Genomic DNA, 17,759 nt, shown 5'->3' with positions numbered 1-17,759 from the left:
GGGTGACTGCAGGGGCAGTGAGAGCCTTTGCTCCCAGGGGGAAGCAGAGCCCATCCAGCAAACCAGAGCCACCCAGTGAAAAATCCCATTGATTCCACTTCCAGCAGCAAAAGGAAAAACCAGGATGAGCACCCAGAAGGAGAAATGGCCAGATAAAGCTTTTTGCCACCAAAATGATGATATTCATGACAATTATTCAAAAAAACCCCACAAATCATCCTCAGATTTCCAGGATTCCAGCACCAAAAAGCAGCCATGGGTATCCTGAGGAAGCACAGGGATGAGCAGCAAGGGCACAGCAAACCCAGCCAGGCACAGCTCAGGTCCTCACACCAACCACATCTCACAGATCATCTCACCCTCCATCCCCAGCTCTGGGAGGGCAAACAGGCAGGACTTGAGCAAAGCAGCTTCTCCCTTGAGCCTCTTGTTGAGCCAAAGCCTGTGGCCTCCTCTGGCTCTCCCAGGACACTCTGGCCCATGTCCTGCCTCACCCAGAGCTGGAGAGCCCTGAGCTCTCCCAGAGCAAACCCTGCCCTCCAGCTGGGGCAATGGAGAGCTCAGGGGTGGCACTGCAAGGCCATTGAGAACATGGAGCCAAATTTTCATTTCTCACCTCGTCCTGGGGACCTCACACACCACAGTAATGACTGGGTGCTCGTTAGAGGCACGGGATTGTCCTGCAGATTGCCATGGGATCATCTGAGCCTCTTACAGGGGCACCTGGGGCAATGGAGAGCACAGGGGTGGCACTGCAGGGCTGTGTCACACTCCACCTTTGTCCTGGCTTCCAACAGTGACACTCCAGCTGGGATCTGATATCATGTTTTGATTCCCATCATTTTTGCCTCCTAAAAGCTGAGGGGACAGTGCTGGCTGGGAAGGCTGCCATTACAGGAAGGGAATTATCACTGTGATATTTTATGAAAAATCCTTTTGCCAGGATTTCTTTTCCTGGGAAGCTGGGAAGCTTCAGCTTCTCCCTGTTTTCTTGTTTTGGAATGTGATTTGGAGAAGTGTTTATCTAATGTGTGAGTTGTTTTAATTTAATTACTATCTCAGTCCAGCTGTGTCGGGACTCTGGTCAGTCATGGGTTTTTTATTATTTTTTTCTTTTATAGCCTTCTAATGGAATTTTTTTCTTTAGTATAGTTTTAGTATATTATTTTTTTTAATATAATATGATATGATATGATATGATATGATATGATATGATATGATATGATATATCAGCCTTCTGAGAACATGGAGTCAATTTTTCATTTCTCACCTCATCCTGGGGATCTCACAACACCACAGTAATGACTGGGTGCTCGTTAGAGGCAAGGGATGGTCCTGCAGATTGCCATGGGATCCTCTGAGCCTCTTACAGGGACTGGCCAGATCAGCACAGGGATGGAAATGCAGCCTTCCACCTCTAAGCTGCTTTGCTCAGCTCAGCCTGGCCATGAATGAAGTCATGGCTGATGGCTTCTCACTTTTCATGGACAACAGCCAAGCTGTCCCTTCAACAGGAGTAACTCAAGGCTGGCTACAACCTCGTACCTCAGCTGGGCTTGGATGGCACTGCCACAGGATAGAAAGGTCAGATCAGGGGTTTTTCCAAGCCATCACCACATTCTGACCCAGGAGTTCCCCCCCAGCCCCCTGGGCTGCTCAGGAGCCAGCAGCAATGCAGGCACAGTGAGAACAGCCACGAGCATCCCCATCTTCCTGCTCCCATCGCCCAGCCCCACAGCTGCTGCACAGCCCCACACCCTGAGATCAGTGTGGGATGGGCAGGGACTCCACCAGGACACATCAGTGTCACCTCATCCTGTAGGGGGACACACTATGGGTAAATGAAGGTGGTATAGAACGTAATCTTATCCCCAATGAGTTGCAGCTGGAGCAATTACTAAAGATTAGGAGCAGGCCTGATGTTAACAGGCCACACCTGTAGCTGATAAGAACAGTGGTATAAAAGAGTGGATTGGTGGCATCTGGAGTCAGATGGCTGCTGCAGGGACTAGGAAGAGTCCGTGCTTAGAGGAGCTGCCTACCAGAAATGTCAAGGAGGTACAAAGCTCTGGTGATATGGGACCCTTGCACTATAATGATAATAGAACTCTTGATATACAAGACAACACCATCCATTGTGTAATTGTCCCTTTCCCCTCTCTCCAGGTCATGCTGCACAGGACATGAGCAAGTGCTGTCCCTTCCCTGTCCCACTTCACCTCATCAGGGGCCACATTTGCTGCCTGCTGCACCTGGATGGTGCTGGAGAGATCAGCTCTGCACCAAGATAATTCTATTCAAAGTCTAGAGGGCAGAGCTGTCACAGATGAAGTATGTCTGTGTATTATCTGTTGGCAAACACGGGATGTAATGGCAGCCACTCAACTTAATGGCTCAAATTCCAGCTCCTCCAAAGGAGCCCATCGCCCTGCATGTAATCACAGAATGTATTTAAAAGTATAATTTCCATCCGAAAGGACCAGAGCTGGAGCAATATGAGTCATGCAGCTCCCTGTGCATTGGGAAACATGTCAGGAAGCCTGGGAATCTGTGAGCCCATTGCCATCTGTGTAGAAGCTGGGCCGTGGACACTATTCCTCAAACCATTCCTGTGGCATCCCTGGGAGCCTGGAGGCTGCTGGGCCCCCACAGTTGGGCCTTTGCCTCTGCACCCAAGGGAGCAGAAACACCCTGAATCACAGCGATACAAATACTAAAGAGAAAGGCAATGGAATTAAAAGGCATCTCTCCCCATGTACCTATTCCAGCACTCCAGAGCTCCACAGTTACAGCTGCAAACTCAGCTCCATTTCTGCCATAACAAAATCATCTCCACAGCATAATTAGCGTGCTCGTGTTAAAATGGTACAAATGCAGGGGAAGAGGCATCCAAATATGATTTGTTTTTCAAGACAACATGATGTTTTCCCTGGCTAATAGATTGGATTCATTAAGGAATAACAAGAGCCAAGCACCACTTGCAGCAAACCTTGCTGCTTTTAGCAGTGAATTATCCATCCCCAGATTGGTTTGCACACTATGCTTCTTTACCTGCTATGACTTGACAACCTTTTTTAGTCTAACCTGCCTACACATGGCTTACAAAATATCTCTTCTGTAACTACTGCTTAAAATCCTGCTTATTCCTAATTTCCTTAATGGCTCAATTAAGTCCCCAGCACTGTTCTGCTCTGGGACTGGATGACTTCCACATTCACAAGCAATTTTCAAGGTACTTGGACAGTTTGTGTGAGCAGGTATTTGCACTAGGATTTGCAACACTCTCTCGGGGCAAACATCTGAGTTGTCTGAAGGGGTTTTGAATGAATAATTTCCTGCGTTATCCACCTTCCTCTAGAAATAACGCTCCATCTGTTCATGGAACAGTTCCCTTCTCTTACCCAGGCAGGAGGAAGGTCACGCAAGGGAAAGAAAAATTTGCACATCCCCAACGCCCTCCAACAAAACACAAGGCACGTACCTGGCCAAGGTCATTAAGCAGTCAGGGGAAGAAATACAGCTGTCAGGTTAAGGGGAGTGAGTAATCACCCAGTGCATCATTGCTGCGACAAGCACCCCGGGACACGGGCTGGAGTCACAACATGTCCTGTGCAATTAATCACTAATCACAACCTGCTACAGAGAAGGCAAATGGCAACTCCAGAGGTGAACCAAAATGTTACCTTCAAAACACCTAAGCTTAAAAAACCCCAAATCTGAAAAAACTCAACTGTCCAAGCTGAGGGAAAGGCAAATGGAGTGTGTATAAAATGCCTGGCAGCCCCTGGGCGGGAAGCAGCTCCTCTGGGCTGTGATTCACCCCAGAAGCACTGGCAGCAGCAGAGCCCATGTGAAGCTCATCCCTGGCTGTGCTGTTGTGGAAGATCTGCCCTTTCCCTGGCCTGTCCCACTGCCTGCTCTACAGAACCTGCAGTGGTTTCCATGAGAACAGCAGGGCTCTGCTCATCCTCCCTGGCTCCCTGTGCACAGCTCTGCCTGCCCTGGGCTCTCTCCTCCTGCATGTCTGGGATAAGCACTGGCAGTAAATTGGTCACTCACAGCAGCTGGATAGCCCTGGACCCAGGAGAACTCACAGTCACAGAGTTACCAAATCATTAAGGCTGGAAAACAGCTCTGAGGTCATCAAACCCAACCTTTGACCGGATGCCACCACACCATGGAGTGCCAGGAAGGAATGGGTAAATGCAAGTGCTGCTCTGGCTTCAGCTCAGAAATGATCCAGGAGCCTCAGGGACCCTAACCCTACTCCTGCCCCTTAGTCACACCTCCAAAGCCTCTGGTGGAAAGGAACCTCCAGGAGCAGCTCTTGGATGGAAGTGATGCATTCCTGGGCTGGGTATCTGATCCATCCCCCACAATGCCCAAATTGCCATGGTTCTTGCTGTTCCCTGCTTGGACAGGGCAGGGAGAGGCTGGGATTTCCCTCCTGCACCCAGCTGAGCACAGCCAGCCCAGTGTGAGGCTTTGTCCTTACTGAGGAGTGACACCAAAGTCCATGGGAGCTCCTGGGAGCCCATGTCCATCAAACACCTTGGGCTCTTCCCTCAAGGAACACCCAACCCTGGTGGCTGATGGACAATTCCAGTGCTGCTCTCCATTTCTAGAGCAAAACTGGAGTAAAGCATGAATGGCAGTCCAGGAGGTTGGCACACACAGGTACAGAGAGATTTGAGAGCACACAGAGCTTGGGTCTGCATTGAAACGTGCCCAAATGGAGCTGTCAAGGCTGAGGCCAAGGAATTCCCATCCAAGGATCCACTCAGGCTCAGCCTCAGCTATTCCATATATTATCTGCCTGGCAAGCAGTCTACACTCAATTATATCCAGTCTATAATTATTATTCCTTTCAGACTCAGGTTTTCCCAATGCAGAACATGGAAAGGATGCCTTAAAGGATTGGTACTTCTAGGACAGGAATACCCAGGGAAGAGACCAAATAACAAAGGTGGGAGATTCTGACCTAATGGGAAATCTCCAGCTCTTCTCAGTGTGATTTTTTTTTTTTCAGTTAAAAGCAGAAGCTGAGTGTGTGAGCTTCCCTCAGATGTTCCATGGGGTGTCCAGGTCATACCAACCACACTAAGGATGGGACAAGCATGGCAAAGGGATCCACCCAGGGAATTCACAGGGATTTGCAATGCAGTACCACAGGAGATTACATTCACTGATAGTGAAATATGCCCAGATCCCTGAAATAAAACTTTAGCTAGAGTTATTTTGACTAATTGCTGAAAATTAGAGCATGTACCCTCACTGCTCTGCAGCCCATTTCACTCCTCTCTCTATCACTGGAGCAATTTCCAAATATTCCCAAGGCTATGCCAAGTCCTGCCCGCTCTCAAATGTGCCATCATTAAGAACTGATTTTGCTCTTTGAAGGCATCCAAGATGTTCTCTCCAGGAAAGTGCTTGCTAAGTACCCTCCTGAAGACATCTGTAAGGAATTTTTACTACTGGCCTAGATATTTATTTCACCTGGAAGAATTAAGTGGCTCTAAGGAGCTTTTAGTTGAAGTAAATCCTCATTTAAACAAGCCCCAGGAAAGTGGACAGAGAGTTCCAATTGCCTCATTTGCTTTTGTTTTATGACCCACTCAGAAGAAAAGAAACAGGGAAGATGGAATGTGATCAGTGCCTCCCAGGTTTCTGTTGCTATTCCACACCTCACTCCTCAGTGCTCTTCTCTCCTCCAGCACTGCCATGGAAACAAGAAATTCTCCTACTCTCACAAATTTGCACAATCATTTTTGTGGTCAGTGCTGCTCAAGAAAGGAGCTGCCTTCCTGGAACTGCACAGCTGGGGCAGCCAGGGTGTGCATCCGAAGGAAGAACTTTGGAAAAGAGAAACTGGAGACGTGGCCAGTGGCAATAGGGGTGGGATGGGCAACGGGGCCAGTGCCTGCATGGTCAGGCCTGATGGACAAACCCCTTCTCCTTCCTGTTTCATCTGTAATAGCTGGAGTCAGGCAGAACCTGGGCATCCCAAAAGCATGGAGAGGTTCTTCCTTGGGTTTATGCTGGGTTGGTTCCCTGGCTCACATCCTGTGTTTCCTGGAGCTGGCACAGGTGGGAGAGGCTGTCCCACGTCTGCTGTCACCCCACAGGAGATGGCATGGTTTCCACACCAACATGATGGAAAAAAGGATAATTTCCCCTCCAGTTCAGCTGCAGTCTTTGATAACCTGGATCACAGCCTGAGTCTGCTGTCACACAGGTTTAGGATCCTGTGATGCAGCACAAAGCAATAAAAAACAAGTGCAGAAACCAAAGCCAACATTTGCTGTGGTCTTTGATAGCTTTCCATGTCCATGGCAGTGTGGAAGAGGTGATGCTCTCCCTGACATTCTCTGCTGATATCAAACAGACAAACCTTGGGAATGCATCTGAGAGCTGAGAAACAGCTGATAAACAGGAAGGAAACTCATTCCAACCCCAAATTCAATGGGAGAGATGCTCCCAGGGCCAGGAATCACAGGAGCAGCAGTGGCAGGGAGTCAGAGAGGAGCTGGGAATGCACTGAAATGAGAGCAAGATCCATGGGAGGCTGCAACATTCCCTCCTCCATGGCTTGTTCTGCACCAAGCAACTCATTCCAGACAGATATCGACAGCGTGGGAGGCATTCAGAGAAAAAGCAACAAATTTTATCAGAGGTTCTGCAAGGATTAATACCCAGGAAAAGATTAAACCCGTTAAAAGCTCAGCTAAACTCCCATTTCAGAGCCTGCTAACACAGCTTCAATGGTTCCAGAGAGGTATTAGTTATGTATAATGGGGAGAGCTGGGAGTCTGAAATGGAGAAAGGCTCCATTTTAACCATCTGAAAGGAAAACACCAACAAAGGATTTCAAACAGAGGATCAGCAAGGTGAGAAATGTAAAATCAATTAAAGAATTTTCCCAAGGCAGTCCAGGAAGGCTGGAGGGAGCAGAGCCAGGGGAGAGCCCCTCTCTGCACCAGGAACCAGAACTCTCCAAACCATGAGAGCTCTGGATCCACCTACCCCAGCGGCCCCAGCCTCCCTCCTGGAAGGAACACAGTGCTGCCAAAAACGTGAGGCAATTCCTTCAAATCCATCCTTCTTTGGCTGTCTGGGTGTTCAACCTCACCTTTTTCCACCCTTCTTGGAATTCATTTGTCCCAAAAAGTACCCAAGTACTTGGACACATCCTCTCTGTCTCCTTAAAAAGGCAAAAATAATCCCATCCCTGTTATTTATTACACTCCTTGGAAATGTAGCTCCTCAAATCACCAGCCAGTAAATCCAGAGGACATTTGTCAATGTTTCAAAGCACTTTAGTGCCCAAAATAGCCTTAATTAAGTAAGACTAGATATAAATACCAGAGGATATTGCAATAAAGGTGTCTACATTATCACCAGTGCCAGCTTAGAGCACTATTGCACTGGACAAAGCCCCTGGGGTCACTCAGAGGAAGAACTGGGAATAATTTTTGCACTTAGAGCTGGAGGAATTGAAATCCAGATTAGGTGCTGAATCTGCTGAATGAAGGCTTTGGCACAGGTGTGCTCAGGGAGCAGCAGCTGGATTCAGCATTCCTGTTTCACAAGGGAATGGAAAGAGAAAATAAAAGCACCTGCTTCTCTGTGAGCTCTGGACACTGGAAACACATTTTCCAGGAGCTCCTGAGTCCATCCAAAGCTGCTGTCTCAGGTGTGCACAGGCTGGGGGCACCTGTGGCTACCCAAGGGGACCTGTGCACGCTGTCCCCTGGCACAGGACCTCAGGACACGCTTCCCTGGGGGGCACAGGTCTGGCACAAGGAAAGGCACAAGCTTGCTGTGCCCAGAGACCAGGAGAGGATGAAATCTCATGGGAGAACCTCCATCAGTCCTTTTCCTGTTAGTTCTGCTGCACACGTGGGGAAACGAGGATTCCTCGGAGCTGCTGGGGATGGCAGCACTGTCCCCACTCAGACCCTGGTCTCCAGCCAGGGACATGCACCAGAGCAGCCAAACCCATAACCAATCAGCCAAAACCAAAGCTGTTCCTGCTGATGGCACCCCAAATTCTCCTGCAGCAGCCCCAGTGTAACACCCACTCCATCCTGGAGCCACAGCCCCAGGGAAAACCCCTCAGTTCCCCACCTGCCAATGTCTGACCCCCCAAGTGCCAACAGCTGAGACTCCAGGACCTCCTGGTGCTGAAGGCAGCAGAGAGTTTGGAAATCTCATTAAGAGCCCTGAAGCACAGTCATTATTTCCCAGGGCTCCTTTTGGCTGCAGGTAATTGCTGCAGGCACACAGGACCGAGGCAGGCAGCTGGGGATCACAACTCTCACCAAGGTTTGTCAGGTCGTGGCCATCACCACGCAGGAACTGGTGAGCCACAGCTCCGGCTCATTAAAACTGCAGGAGCAGAGCATTCAGCAGGTCTGAGCACAATTACCCAAGGGAGAATTTTGCCAGGACGCTGTGACTTAGCCCAGTGCTTTGTGCACAAAGTGCTGAAGGGGTTTAATTGTCACCGCTGATGGGAGCCCAGGTTGTGACTCATCCCCAGCACACAGGGGCTGCTTTCCCACTCCTGATTCACTTCCAAGGCCACCACTCCACCACCAGGACCATGGGGCAATGTCCTCTGCATTTCAGGACACCAGCCTGGATCCATGGTTTCCCCTTGGGCCCATCTCTAACAGCTACCAGGGCAACTGGAGCCAGAGCCAGCAGAGGGGGCTGGAATTTGGGAGGAGTCCTCAGGAACTGGAGGTTTTTTTCCTGACATAAAATAATGTAGTCTTTAAATGTGCATCTTCTGATTCTTTCAAGCATTTAACTTCTAAAATTGACTTGGGCTTTATTTAATCTTTTAAACACCAAAAAAAACCCCGAGTTAAAATGTCATAACAAGAGAAAAAAAAAAGGAACAAAAAAGCGTAACTGCTTGAGTTATGCTCTTAGACATTTGTCAGGATAATTTTATTCCTTCCAAAACACAAACCCTTTCCAAATGGTGAGCAAGGTTTCAGTCTGAAAGCTGCAAGGTCAGAGTAACACAGGTTTGTGTTATGTGAATGAGCTCCATCCCCACACACACCTTTGGAGTGGCCATTCCCAACTCTTCCCCCCAGATCAATCCTGTCAAATTAATTCATCAGCAAGGACAGATTTTTTTTCCCTGGCTACTGTGCGTTAATTAGTGCAAGGGTTGCCATGGCAACCCAGCAACACTCGTTAGCACCACAGAGCTCCCCATGCTGGAGTGAACGTGGGCAAGAGAGCAGCAACAGCCAGAGCTGGGGACGTGCTGCAGCCAGATTGGCTCTGATGGAGGCTCTGACGTCCCTCTGCTCAGTGTAAGTTGGGAAACTTCTAAAAACGCGGATATTGCAAGGATCTGTGGTGGTGGGACAGGGAAGAATGGCTTTAAGCAGAAGGAAATTTGATTTAAAGGGAATATTGAGAAGAAATTCTTCCCTGTGAGTGGTGAGGCACAGGGTGCCCAGAGCAGCTGTGGCTGCCCCTGGATCCCTGGCAGTGCCCAAGGCCAGGCTGGACAGGGCTTGGGGCAGCCTGGGATGGTGGGAGGTGTCTCTGCCATGGCAAAGGGTGGCACTGGATGGATTTTAAGGTCCCTTCCAATCCAAATCCTTCTGGGACTCTGTGACATCAGGACCAGTTACTCTGAGGGTCAGAGCTTGTGGAGCACAAGCTCCATTCTCCTGATGTTTTAACAAACACAATTTAGGACCCTGGCAGGAATCAAAGTGAAGCAAAACAGGTTAAGCTGAGAGTGTATGAAAAAAGCTCAGGCATGTGCCCAGCCCCAGGCACTCACTGCAAATAGTTATCAATAATTATCAATAAACCTTGTCCAGCTGAAAGCCTGTGGCACAAACTGCTGTCAGCAGCAGGCTGAGCCATGGCAGTGAGCAGGCTGCTCTGGAGGGTCCCAAACACCCCCTGCCTGGAGGGATCCCCACTCCCAAGCCTCCATTCCCATGGACCAGACACTCCTCCTAAGAGCCTGGGTGTTGCTGGGATCATCCACAGCTGCTGGTTCCTTGCCCTGAAGCAGTTCTGCTCAGCAGCTCTGTCCTCAGAGCACTCACAGGGCAGCTCCTGCTCCACCAGCACCCAGGCAAGGCTCTCTGTGCTCACCTGCAGACACAGCCTTCATTGCCTTGTGGAATTCCACTCCTGTGCAATGCTGCCCATCAGTCTGCCCAGTCCTGTCCCCATGACATTTTCTGAAAAATCCCTTTGCCAGGATTTTTTCTCCTGAGAAGCCTCAGAAGAGAAATGTAAATGATATTATCTGATCACCTCTCTCTGTGTTTTGCAGCTTTGGAATGTGGCAGGTGCATCTTTGATTGGTTCCATGTGAATTGTTTTTACTTAATGACCAATCCCAGTCCAGCTGTGTTGGACTCTCTGGTCGGTCATGGGTTTTTATTATTCATTCTTGTTTTAGCCTTCTGATGGATCTTTTCTCTTTCTTTAGTATAGTTTTAGAATATGATATTATTGATATAATATAATATAATATAATATAATATAATATAATATAATATAATATAATATAATATAATATAATATAATATAATAATCAGCCTTCTGAGAATTCGGAGTTAGATTCTCATTTCTCACCTCATCCTGGGGACCTTCACAACACAGTCCCACTGAGGCTGCCCCACTGTTTGCCACAGGGCATTCATCTCTCCTGGAAATCTGTTTCCTAATCCATCCTTGAATCACACTTTGCTCTTTCCTGTCCGTGTCAGCTCCCTGCCAGCCTTTGATGCCCTGGAGGGGCCAGGCTGTGTCCTGGGCATGGCTGGAGCTGCAGCAGCCTCCCCCTGCTGCCCTGCACTGCCAGGGACCACATCAGCCCTGCTGCCTGCCCAGCTGGAACCCTGGGAATGTTCCTCATCCTCCTCTGCAGGAACGTTTAAGGCTTCAACCACCTCTCTAAATAGTCCACTTTCACCATCTGGGTAAAATTAAACCCAAATCTCAGCACAGTAATGAGGAAGGTATTTCAGAAGCAGAACAAGATCCCAGCTTCCTCCGGCCAACAAGACCTGAAATAAAGCAGGATTTGCCTGCACTTTGCTGAGCCAGCTCCTGAGGAAGGCAAGGCCAGGTGCTCACCAGGTCAAGGCACATTCTCCTCTCCTCCACTTACTGGGAGAGAAAGAATTTTGGCTTTTCCATCATGTGAAATAGCAGAGCCCACCCTGCTGAGGGCAACCACCTCCCCTGCACCTACAAACACCTCACAAGGAAGGAGGAGCCAGATGTGACATTTTTAACCCTTTTCCCTTTCTTTCTCTGAATAAGGATGCACATGGCTTGTGTCAAATCCTGAAGAAGGACCAGGGAACCAGCCCTGAGCATGTCCCTGCAGAAGTGTGGTGGCTTCCCACATAATCCCCCCTCCAAACACCTCCTCCCACTCCAGGACTGCTTCCCACTCTGCAGATCCTCCTCTCTCACAGCACAGCACAGCTGTGGAGTGAGAACCAACCCACACACCTCTGGATTCTAAGGGAAAGAAAGGGAGGTTCAGGTTCACCAGAGCAAGTCATGTGGGCAAGCTCAGCTTCTCCAGGAGTATCCCCATTAAGAAAATTGAATTTCATCAAGCCATTAAAGCAATCAAGCTGAAAAAGATCCCCATTGCCAAGTCTCTCCAGCCCTTCACATCATTTTCTAGCAATCCACCCGCAGGAGTTTTTCTCATCTTGAATAAATAGTCATTTTTGCACCTAAGGGAAGATGAAAACATTTTCTATACTTTAAACCTTCTCTGGCATCTCCATCAAGCTCAAATCCCTCCTCAAAATACCCTCCAAACTCTGGGGAAAAACATTTGTGCCTTGTGCTAAAAGCTCCAGAAAGTTTCCTTCACAGGCTGATGTTTGTGCAGTGACTCGCTCTCCTCTTACATAAACCAAGGGCCCAAAAAAGACACAAACAGTGAGGAACAGAAATGCTAAACCAAGGCTGGTCTCCAAAGCCCAACTGAATGGGAAACTTACAACAAGAGAGACTCAGCTTCTGGAAAAACAACTTTGTGACAGCACAGAGCATCTGCCATGCCCCTGTGCCTGCTGCTCCACCTCAGGTCAGAGGGACTCAGAGCTTTCATGTCACACAGTCCAAGTGCACAGAGCCCTCCTCAAACCAAGGGCGCTAATTGTATTAATGAAGGCTTAAGGTCAGTACATCCCCATCAAGCCCAAATTGCTGTTGCCTGAATTAACAGTTCTCCCTCCGTCCAGTTTCAGGCAGATGGGAATCCAGAAAGCACCAGTGGAGCTGGGAAATCAGTGTCAATATGTTACATCCAGTAGATTTAATTTTTGGGTTTTAGGAGAGTGAATGAGATCAGGGTTGGATCTTCTTGTGCCAGGATAGGATTGGGTTACCTACTCCTGCAGGATTCCTGGTAAAGGGAAGAATAACAAGGGAGATCAAGAATTAAGGGGAATGAAGAAAGTAGACAAGTCATCCAAATTTGCAACAAGATATGACTATACTTGGATAATTCCCAGGCATTTTGTGAGTATCCAAGCCAAAAAAAAATTCCAGGAAATATAATAAACATGCACAGAGCCCCAAGGGCCAGAGCCATGCACTACCAGCCCTGTACATGCAGAGGTGCAGGTACAGCCCACACACAATGCCATGATCTGATTCCAGCTGCTTCAGGCCATAATTCCTTCTACAAAGTGAGACTTATGGACTTTCTATGTCTTTATCACAGAGAGAACCCAAAAACTCCTGTGAACTGCTCAGTGGGTGTGGGTGTGCAGTTCTGCCTGCCAGAGCCAACCCTGCATTAACCCAGGGCAATAACATCCTGTTCTGCCCTCTCCCCTGCCACCTTGGAGCCCGAGCTGTGTCTCGCCCCCAGAGCTCTCAGCCCAGATGGAGCTGCTGTGAGTGAGGCCAGGAGCTGCCCAGGAAGGGCTGGGGCCAGGCAGGCAGAGGTTAAAGCAGAGGAACACCATGTGAGGAGCTGCAGGCGCCGTCAGTGGCCTCAGCAGCGCTCAGATCCAGTGACCTGACACAGCACAGCTGCTCTGGGTCCCCAGCACAGATCTGAGGATCTGAGAGAATCCCTTCCCTCCTGGAACCCACTGGAGTGCTGCTGTGCCCAGGCTCCTGCAGCTCTGGAACACCTGGAAATGTGGGAAGCTCTAGGCCTGCCAGTCTCCAGGAGTGATTCTTGCTCTGGTGTCTAACCTGGGAACGCTGAATGCCACCAAAACTGAGCTCAAAGAGATAAGGGACATGCTTGGGGAGAGAGCACCGAGAAGCAGCACAGCAAAACCAGCCACATGCCCACAGCCCTTCCCTGCAGCTCCTCAGCTCTGCCTCAACCATTACTGCTGCTCCAGTGCCTCTCAGAGCTACCAAACGTGTCTGTCAGCCTCCACTGCAAACCTCCTGGGTAAGAGATGGAGCACCCCCTGATCCTTCCCTCCAGGAGTTAATGCCTTTCATTTGGCCAGATTGGATGCTCTGCCCCCCTCCAAGCCCCCCGTGTTGGGCAGGCAACGTGTGAGCCCCCCAAGCTGGGGCTGCAGCTCCGTGTGTGCTGCCAGCTCAGCTCTCCCCTCATCTCCCCTCACTGCTCTTCCTAGGTGCTCTCTCCAGCAGCTTTCATCTGAGCATTGTCCTGCACTGGGAGCTGCAGCGCTCTTGTGTCAGAGCTTTCCTGGCAAGGCAGATTTATCCTGATGCATGCAAATGATGCCAGCATGCAGGAACTTGCTTCGGACAGAACCGGGAGTTTGCAGTGCGAGGCTGCTCTGGAAATGTCACTGTGCAGGATCCGAAGGGGCCTCCACCACCTCCTCATTGCCAAGGCCATCAAGGTGTGTGCAATGCTTCCTCCACCTGGGTGAAAACACTCACAGAGTCATCCATCCATCCATCCATGGATCCATCTGTCCATCCATTCATCCATCCATCCATCCATCCATCCATCCATCCATCCATCCATCCATCCATCCATCCATCCATCCATCCATCCATCCATCCATTCCTCACCCATCCATCTGTCCGTCCATCCATCTGTCCGTCCATCCATCTGTCCATCCATCCATCCATCCATCCATCCATCCATCCATCCATCCATCATCCATCCCTCCATCCATCATCCATCCATCCCTCCCTCCATCCATCCATCCATCCATCCATCCATCCATCCATCCATCCATCCATCCATCCATCCATCCCTCCATCCATTCCTCATCCATCCATCCCTCTCTCATATTTTCCAGGCTCACAGAGAACATCCCAGCCATGAGGCAGCAGCACTGTGCCTGTGTCTGGCCTCCCTCAGGGCTGCAAAGCATCACTGGGCATTACTTAGCTACAATTCCAACCCCAAATCCACCAAATTTCTCCAAAAGAAGAGACATACAGCACACAGTACTGTACAGAAGACAAGTACAGTACACAGCTCAGCAGGTCACAGATACACGAGCTGCTACCCACCCTGCATTTTCAGCTTCTGAGCACTTCACAACATCTCATCCTAAATTCCTTGCTTCAACCAGCACAAAAAGTCCTCCAGCACCTCAAATGTTTAACAGAAATTAAGCTCCACACAACACAACGTTCTCCCATACCCTCCTAAACTTGTTTTTTTCCCCACTGCAAACCCAGTGCAGCAGGGCTGTCAAGCACAGAGTGAGCCTAAGAATTCTAAAGAAAAATACAGAAACTGAAAAAAACTTAAAGAAAAATGAAACTGAGAACTGGGTTCCCCCAGCTGGACAACAAGGAAAGCACCTGGTGTCCATGGGAAAGCTGTCATGGCCTTGCAATTCCCTCCCTGCAGTGCCCCAGGCAGTACCAGGAGTTTTTAAATCACTGTTACCTCAACCATCCTCTTTTTATTTGGGCCTTGCAGAAGGGAGATTTCTCTCTGTTATTTTTAAACTGGAGCCCTTACAGATGCCAACCTTTGCAGCCCAGCTGGCAGCTGGGATGGTGCCCATGGGAAGGCACCAGAGCCATGCCTGGAGCCCTGGGCATGCTCAGCCTCCTGTGGCACAGCTCTGGATGAAAAGGAGCTTTCCTTGCTTTCCTCCACTCCCCATGCTCAGTGCTGGAAAGAATTCCAGACTCAGGGACCCAAGGGACATTCTGCAGAGAAAACCGTGGGCAGCTGATACATCAGGGTAATTCTGGAACTGAAAGCTGGAGGGACTTTCCTTTATTTTGGCTTTTTTGAGTGTTTTTTTAATGTCCTGAGTGAAATTCTGTTTTTTTCAGAGGTGCCTCTGGAAAATTATCAACAGAGATTTGCTCTGAGCTTTTGAGCTCCTGTCTGCAGTAGTCTGCAAACACTGATGGAAGATTTTTTGTGTCTGTGTGTGCGCCTTGGTTCTGAAGGACCATGAGTGGGATGAAGGTCCCACAACAGCAATTCCTCACTCAGCTTCCATTCACTGCTTGAGAGTTTGGCACAGAATCCACTGAGGGTCCGAAGAAAGGGTGCACACACCTCCAAAAGCTCTGTGCCATCCAGACCTGCCCTCTCAGAGCTGTGCTGCTGACACAGGAAGGACGTTGCCTCTCCCTGCAGCAGCCACAGACATCAGCCACAAGCCTGGAGAGGGGAGCAGAGCAGCCTCACAAATTATCAAACTCAGAGGAAACCGTGCTCAAATCCAGCTGGGAGACAGAAGGCCAAGGAGGCGTGCAGGTGGAAGGTAAACCAGCCAAAATGTTGGTGTTGTGGTGAGCTCCAGCCAGGCTGAAAGGGCACATCCTCCACCAGGGAGGAACAGCAGCCTGGCCAGGGCTCCCTGCAACCTTGGATTGACCTTTCCCATTTCCCATCACACAGGATCTCAGAGTGTGCAGCATTCCACACAGTGGAAGAACATTTCACCCCAGAGCAGCTCCCCATGCTCAGCCCCCTCTCCCCCACACAACCTGGCCAGCAGGTTTTCCTTGGCAGGTCAGGTTTGAATGGACACCATTCAATCAATCCCTGCTTCCAAACAACGCTCAGCTCCCTGGGCCAAGCTGGGAGCGCCACCCCAGAGCACGTGGATGATCCCACAGCCCCCATGAGTTAACAATTGAAAAGGAAGACCCTGGGGTGTGCAGCAGCACCAGCACCCGTCCCTCCCCAGGCTGGCAGAGCCACTCCTCCCAGGAAAGCCTCTCTGCCCCCACAGGCTTCAGCCCAGGCACTCCTTTGATGCTTCCTCCCAAACCCTGACACCAGGATTGTGGACGTCAGGAGAAGATGGGATCTTAACTGAGAGACAAGGTGAGCACTTTCTGCATTTCCATTGCATTTTCCATTGCATTTCCTACCTGTGTCCTTCTGTGGGCAGCCCTGTGGCATTCCTGGAACAGCTTTGGGATAACACAGCCAGACCTGAGGGAAATCACTCTCCCTTCTCACATCTTCCTCCTGATTTCTGTGTTCTAAACACACACCAGCCCTGAGCAGCCACTACTAGAGGGTGAAGGCTGCTCACTCTCTGCCTCTGCAAGGGACCAGCCTCAGGGATGGGGGGTTTGGAGTGATGCCTCAGGTTTAGCTTTTCTATTTTTCACATTCTGTGCTGTTTTGGTGTGTGGGTCTGGGCTTCATATGAGGGGATGGTGAGCTCTGTGCACAGAGCAGGGAGACAAAACAATTCCTGCTCCAGCTGGGACCAAGGACAAATGATCCAAATCTCAGCCCAAGAGCACAAACAAGAGAAAAACAAGAAGGATGGGACTTGATAACCTAAAGCTGGAATTGGACAATGAACTCCAACATGCAAATGGAGCAGAACTGATAAAGTGAGAGATCCCCTGACTGGTTGGGATTTTGTGACCATTTTGGGTTGTGCTGCCCAAGCTGGATCTATTGAAGCCTCTTAATAAATCCCTGCTTTATTCTTTAGCTCTGTCCAGCCTCGGCTCTAGGTCAAACTTTGCAAGGTATCAGGAGGAAAAAAGTCTTGGAGCAAAATATTCTCAGCTCAGACTCCTCATAAGGCAACACTGGAAAAGGGGAGGTGCTATGGGATCCCTAAAAAACCTCACATCTGCATGAACAGCAACAAATTATTCATCAATGAGAGGAAGGGTGAAGACCCAAAACTCCTGTGGCAATGTCCTGCAGCCTCTGAGAGCTCATGTGAGCTTCCTGCAGGAGAAATTCAGCCACATGCTTGTGCCACCTCAGGGAATTTGGGGTGTGAAGGAAATACAGGAATATTTATTCTGCCTGCTCTTCCCAAAGGCCACAGACAGCTACATAGAAGGGATGCTGCTCACCCTGTAAACACACAGAGATTTGGGAGCAGAATTCCAGGAAACACTGCAGGGCACAGAGCATCCCACCTGCAGAGAGCACAGCACCAACATCCTCTGCCTGCTGCAGCAAGCTGGGCAAAGTTCACTAAGGAATGAAGAAAAAAGGAGATAAAAGACAAGCCTGGCATCCCAGAGGAGGAAACAGCCCAGTGTCACGGAATTCTGATGTTTAAACCATTAGGGGCTTTGGATTTTCAGACACAGAGTAAAATTCCAGCTACAGAAAACCATCCCTGCTGCTGCATTTTGGGACTTCTCTCTAGGTCTGGTACAAATTCTGCCACCCCCCAGACATCAGGAAACATCAGCTGTAAACAGCTGCCAGGTCTCCTCTTTATCCACAGAGGTTTGTATTCCCTCACACTCCCAAATAACAATATATTTTGTTACACTGGCCAAAAATAACCTTGAAAATATGCAAAGAGTTATGA

General features: G+C 49.5%; 1 protein-coding gene across 20 annotated transcripts in view; it reads right to left on the bottom strand.

Annotated features, from left to right (window-relative positions):
* The window catches only part of ARHGEF9 (Cdc42 guanine nucleotide exchange factor 9), a 218,482-nt gene that overhangs the window by 84,925 nt on the left and 115,798 nt on the right, over window positions 1-17,759 (bottom strand). For 4 of the 20 annotated variants that reach the window (XM_064713023.1, XM_064713014.1, XM_064713021.1 and 1 more), the window contains one exon: window positions 13,778-13,890. The exons of 12 other annotated variants lie outside the window; for them this stretch is intronic. In XM_064713023.1, coding sequence (XP_064569093.1) covers window positions 13,778-13,864 — 87 coding nt within the window. In that variant the 5' untranslated portion in view covers window positions 13,865-13,890. Of the gene's footprint in view, window positions 1-13,765; window positions 13,891-17,759 lie in introns of all 20 variants that reach the window. 4 more of the 20 variants (XM_064713018.1, XM_064713013.1, XM_064713016.1 and 1 more) reach the window with 1 other exon arrangement.

Source organism: Zonotrichia leucophrys, chromosome 4A (assembly GCF_028769735.1).
Source record: "Zonotrichia leucophrys gambelii isolate GWCS_2022_RI chromosome 4A, RI_Zleu_2.0, whole genome shotgun sequence".
In the NCBI taxonomy this organism is placed as follows: Eukaryota; Metazoa; Chordata; class Aves; order Passeriformes; family Passerellidae; genus Zonotrichia; species Zonotrichia leucophrys.
Note: the sequence above shows the minus strand (reverse complement) of the source record. Positions and strands in the feature narration are given on the sequence as shown.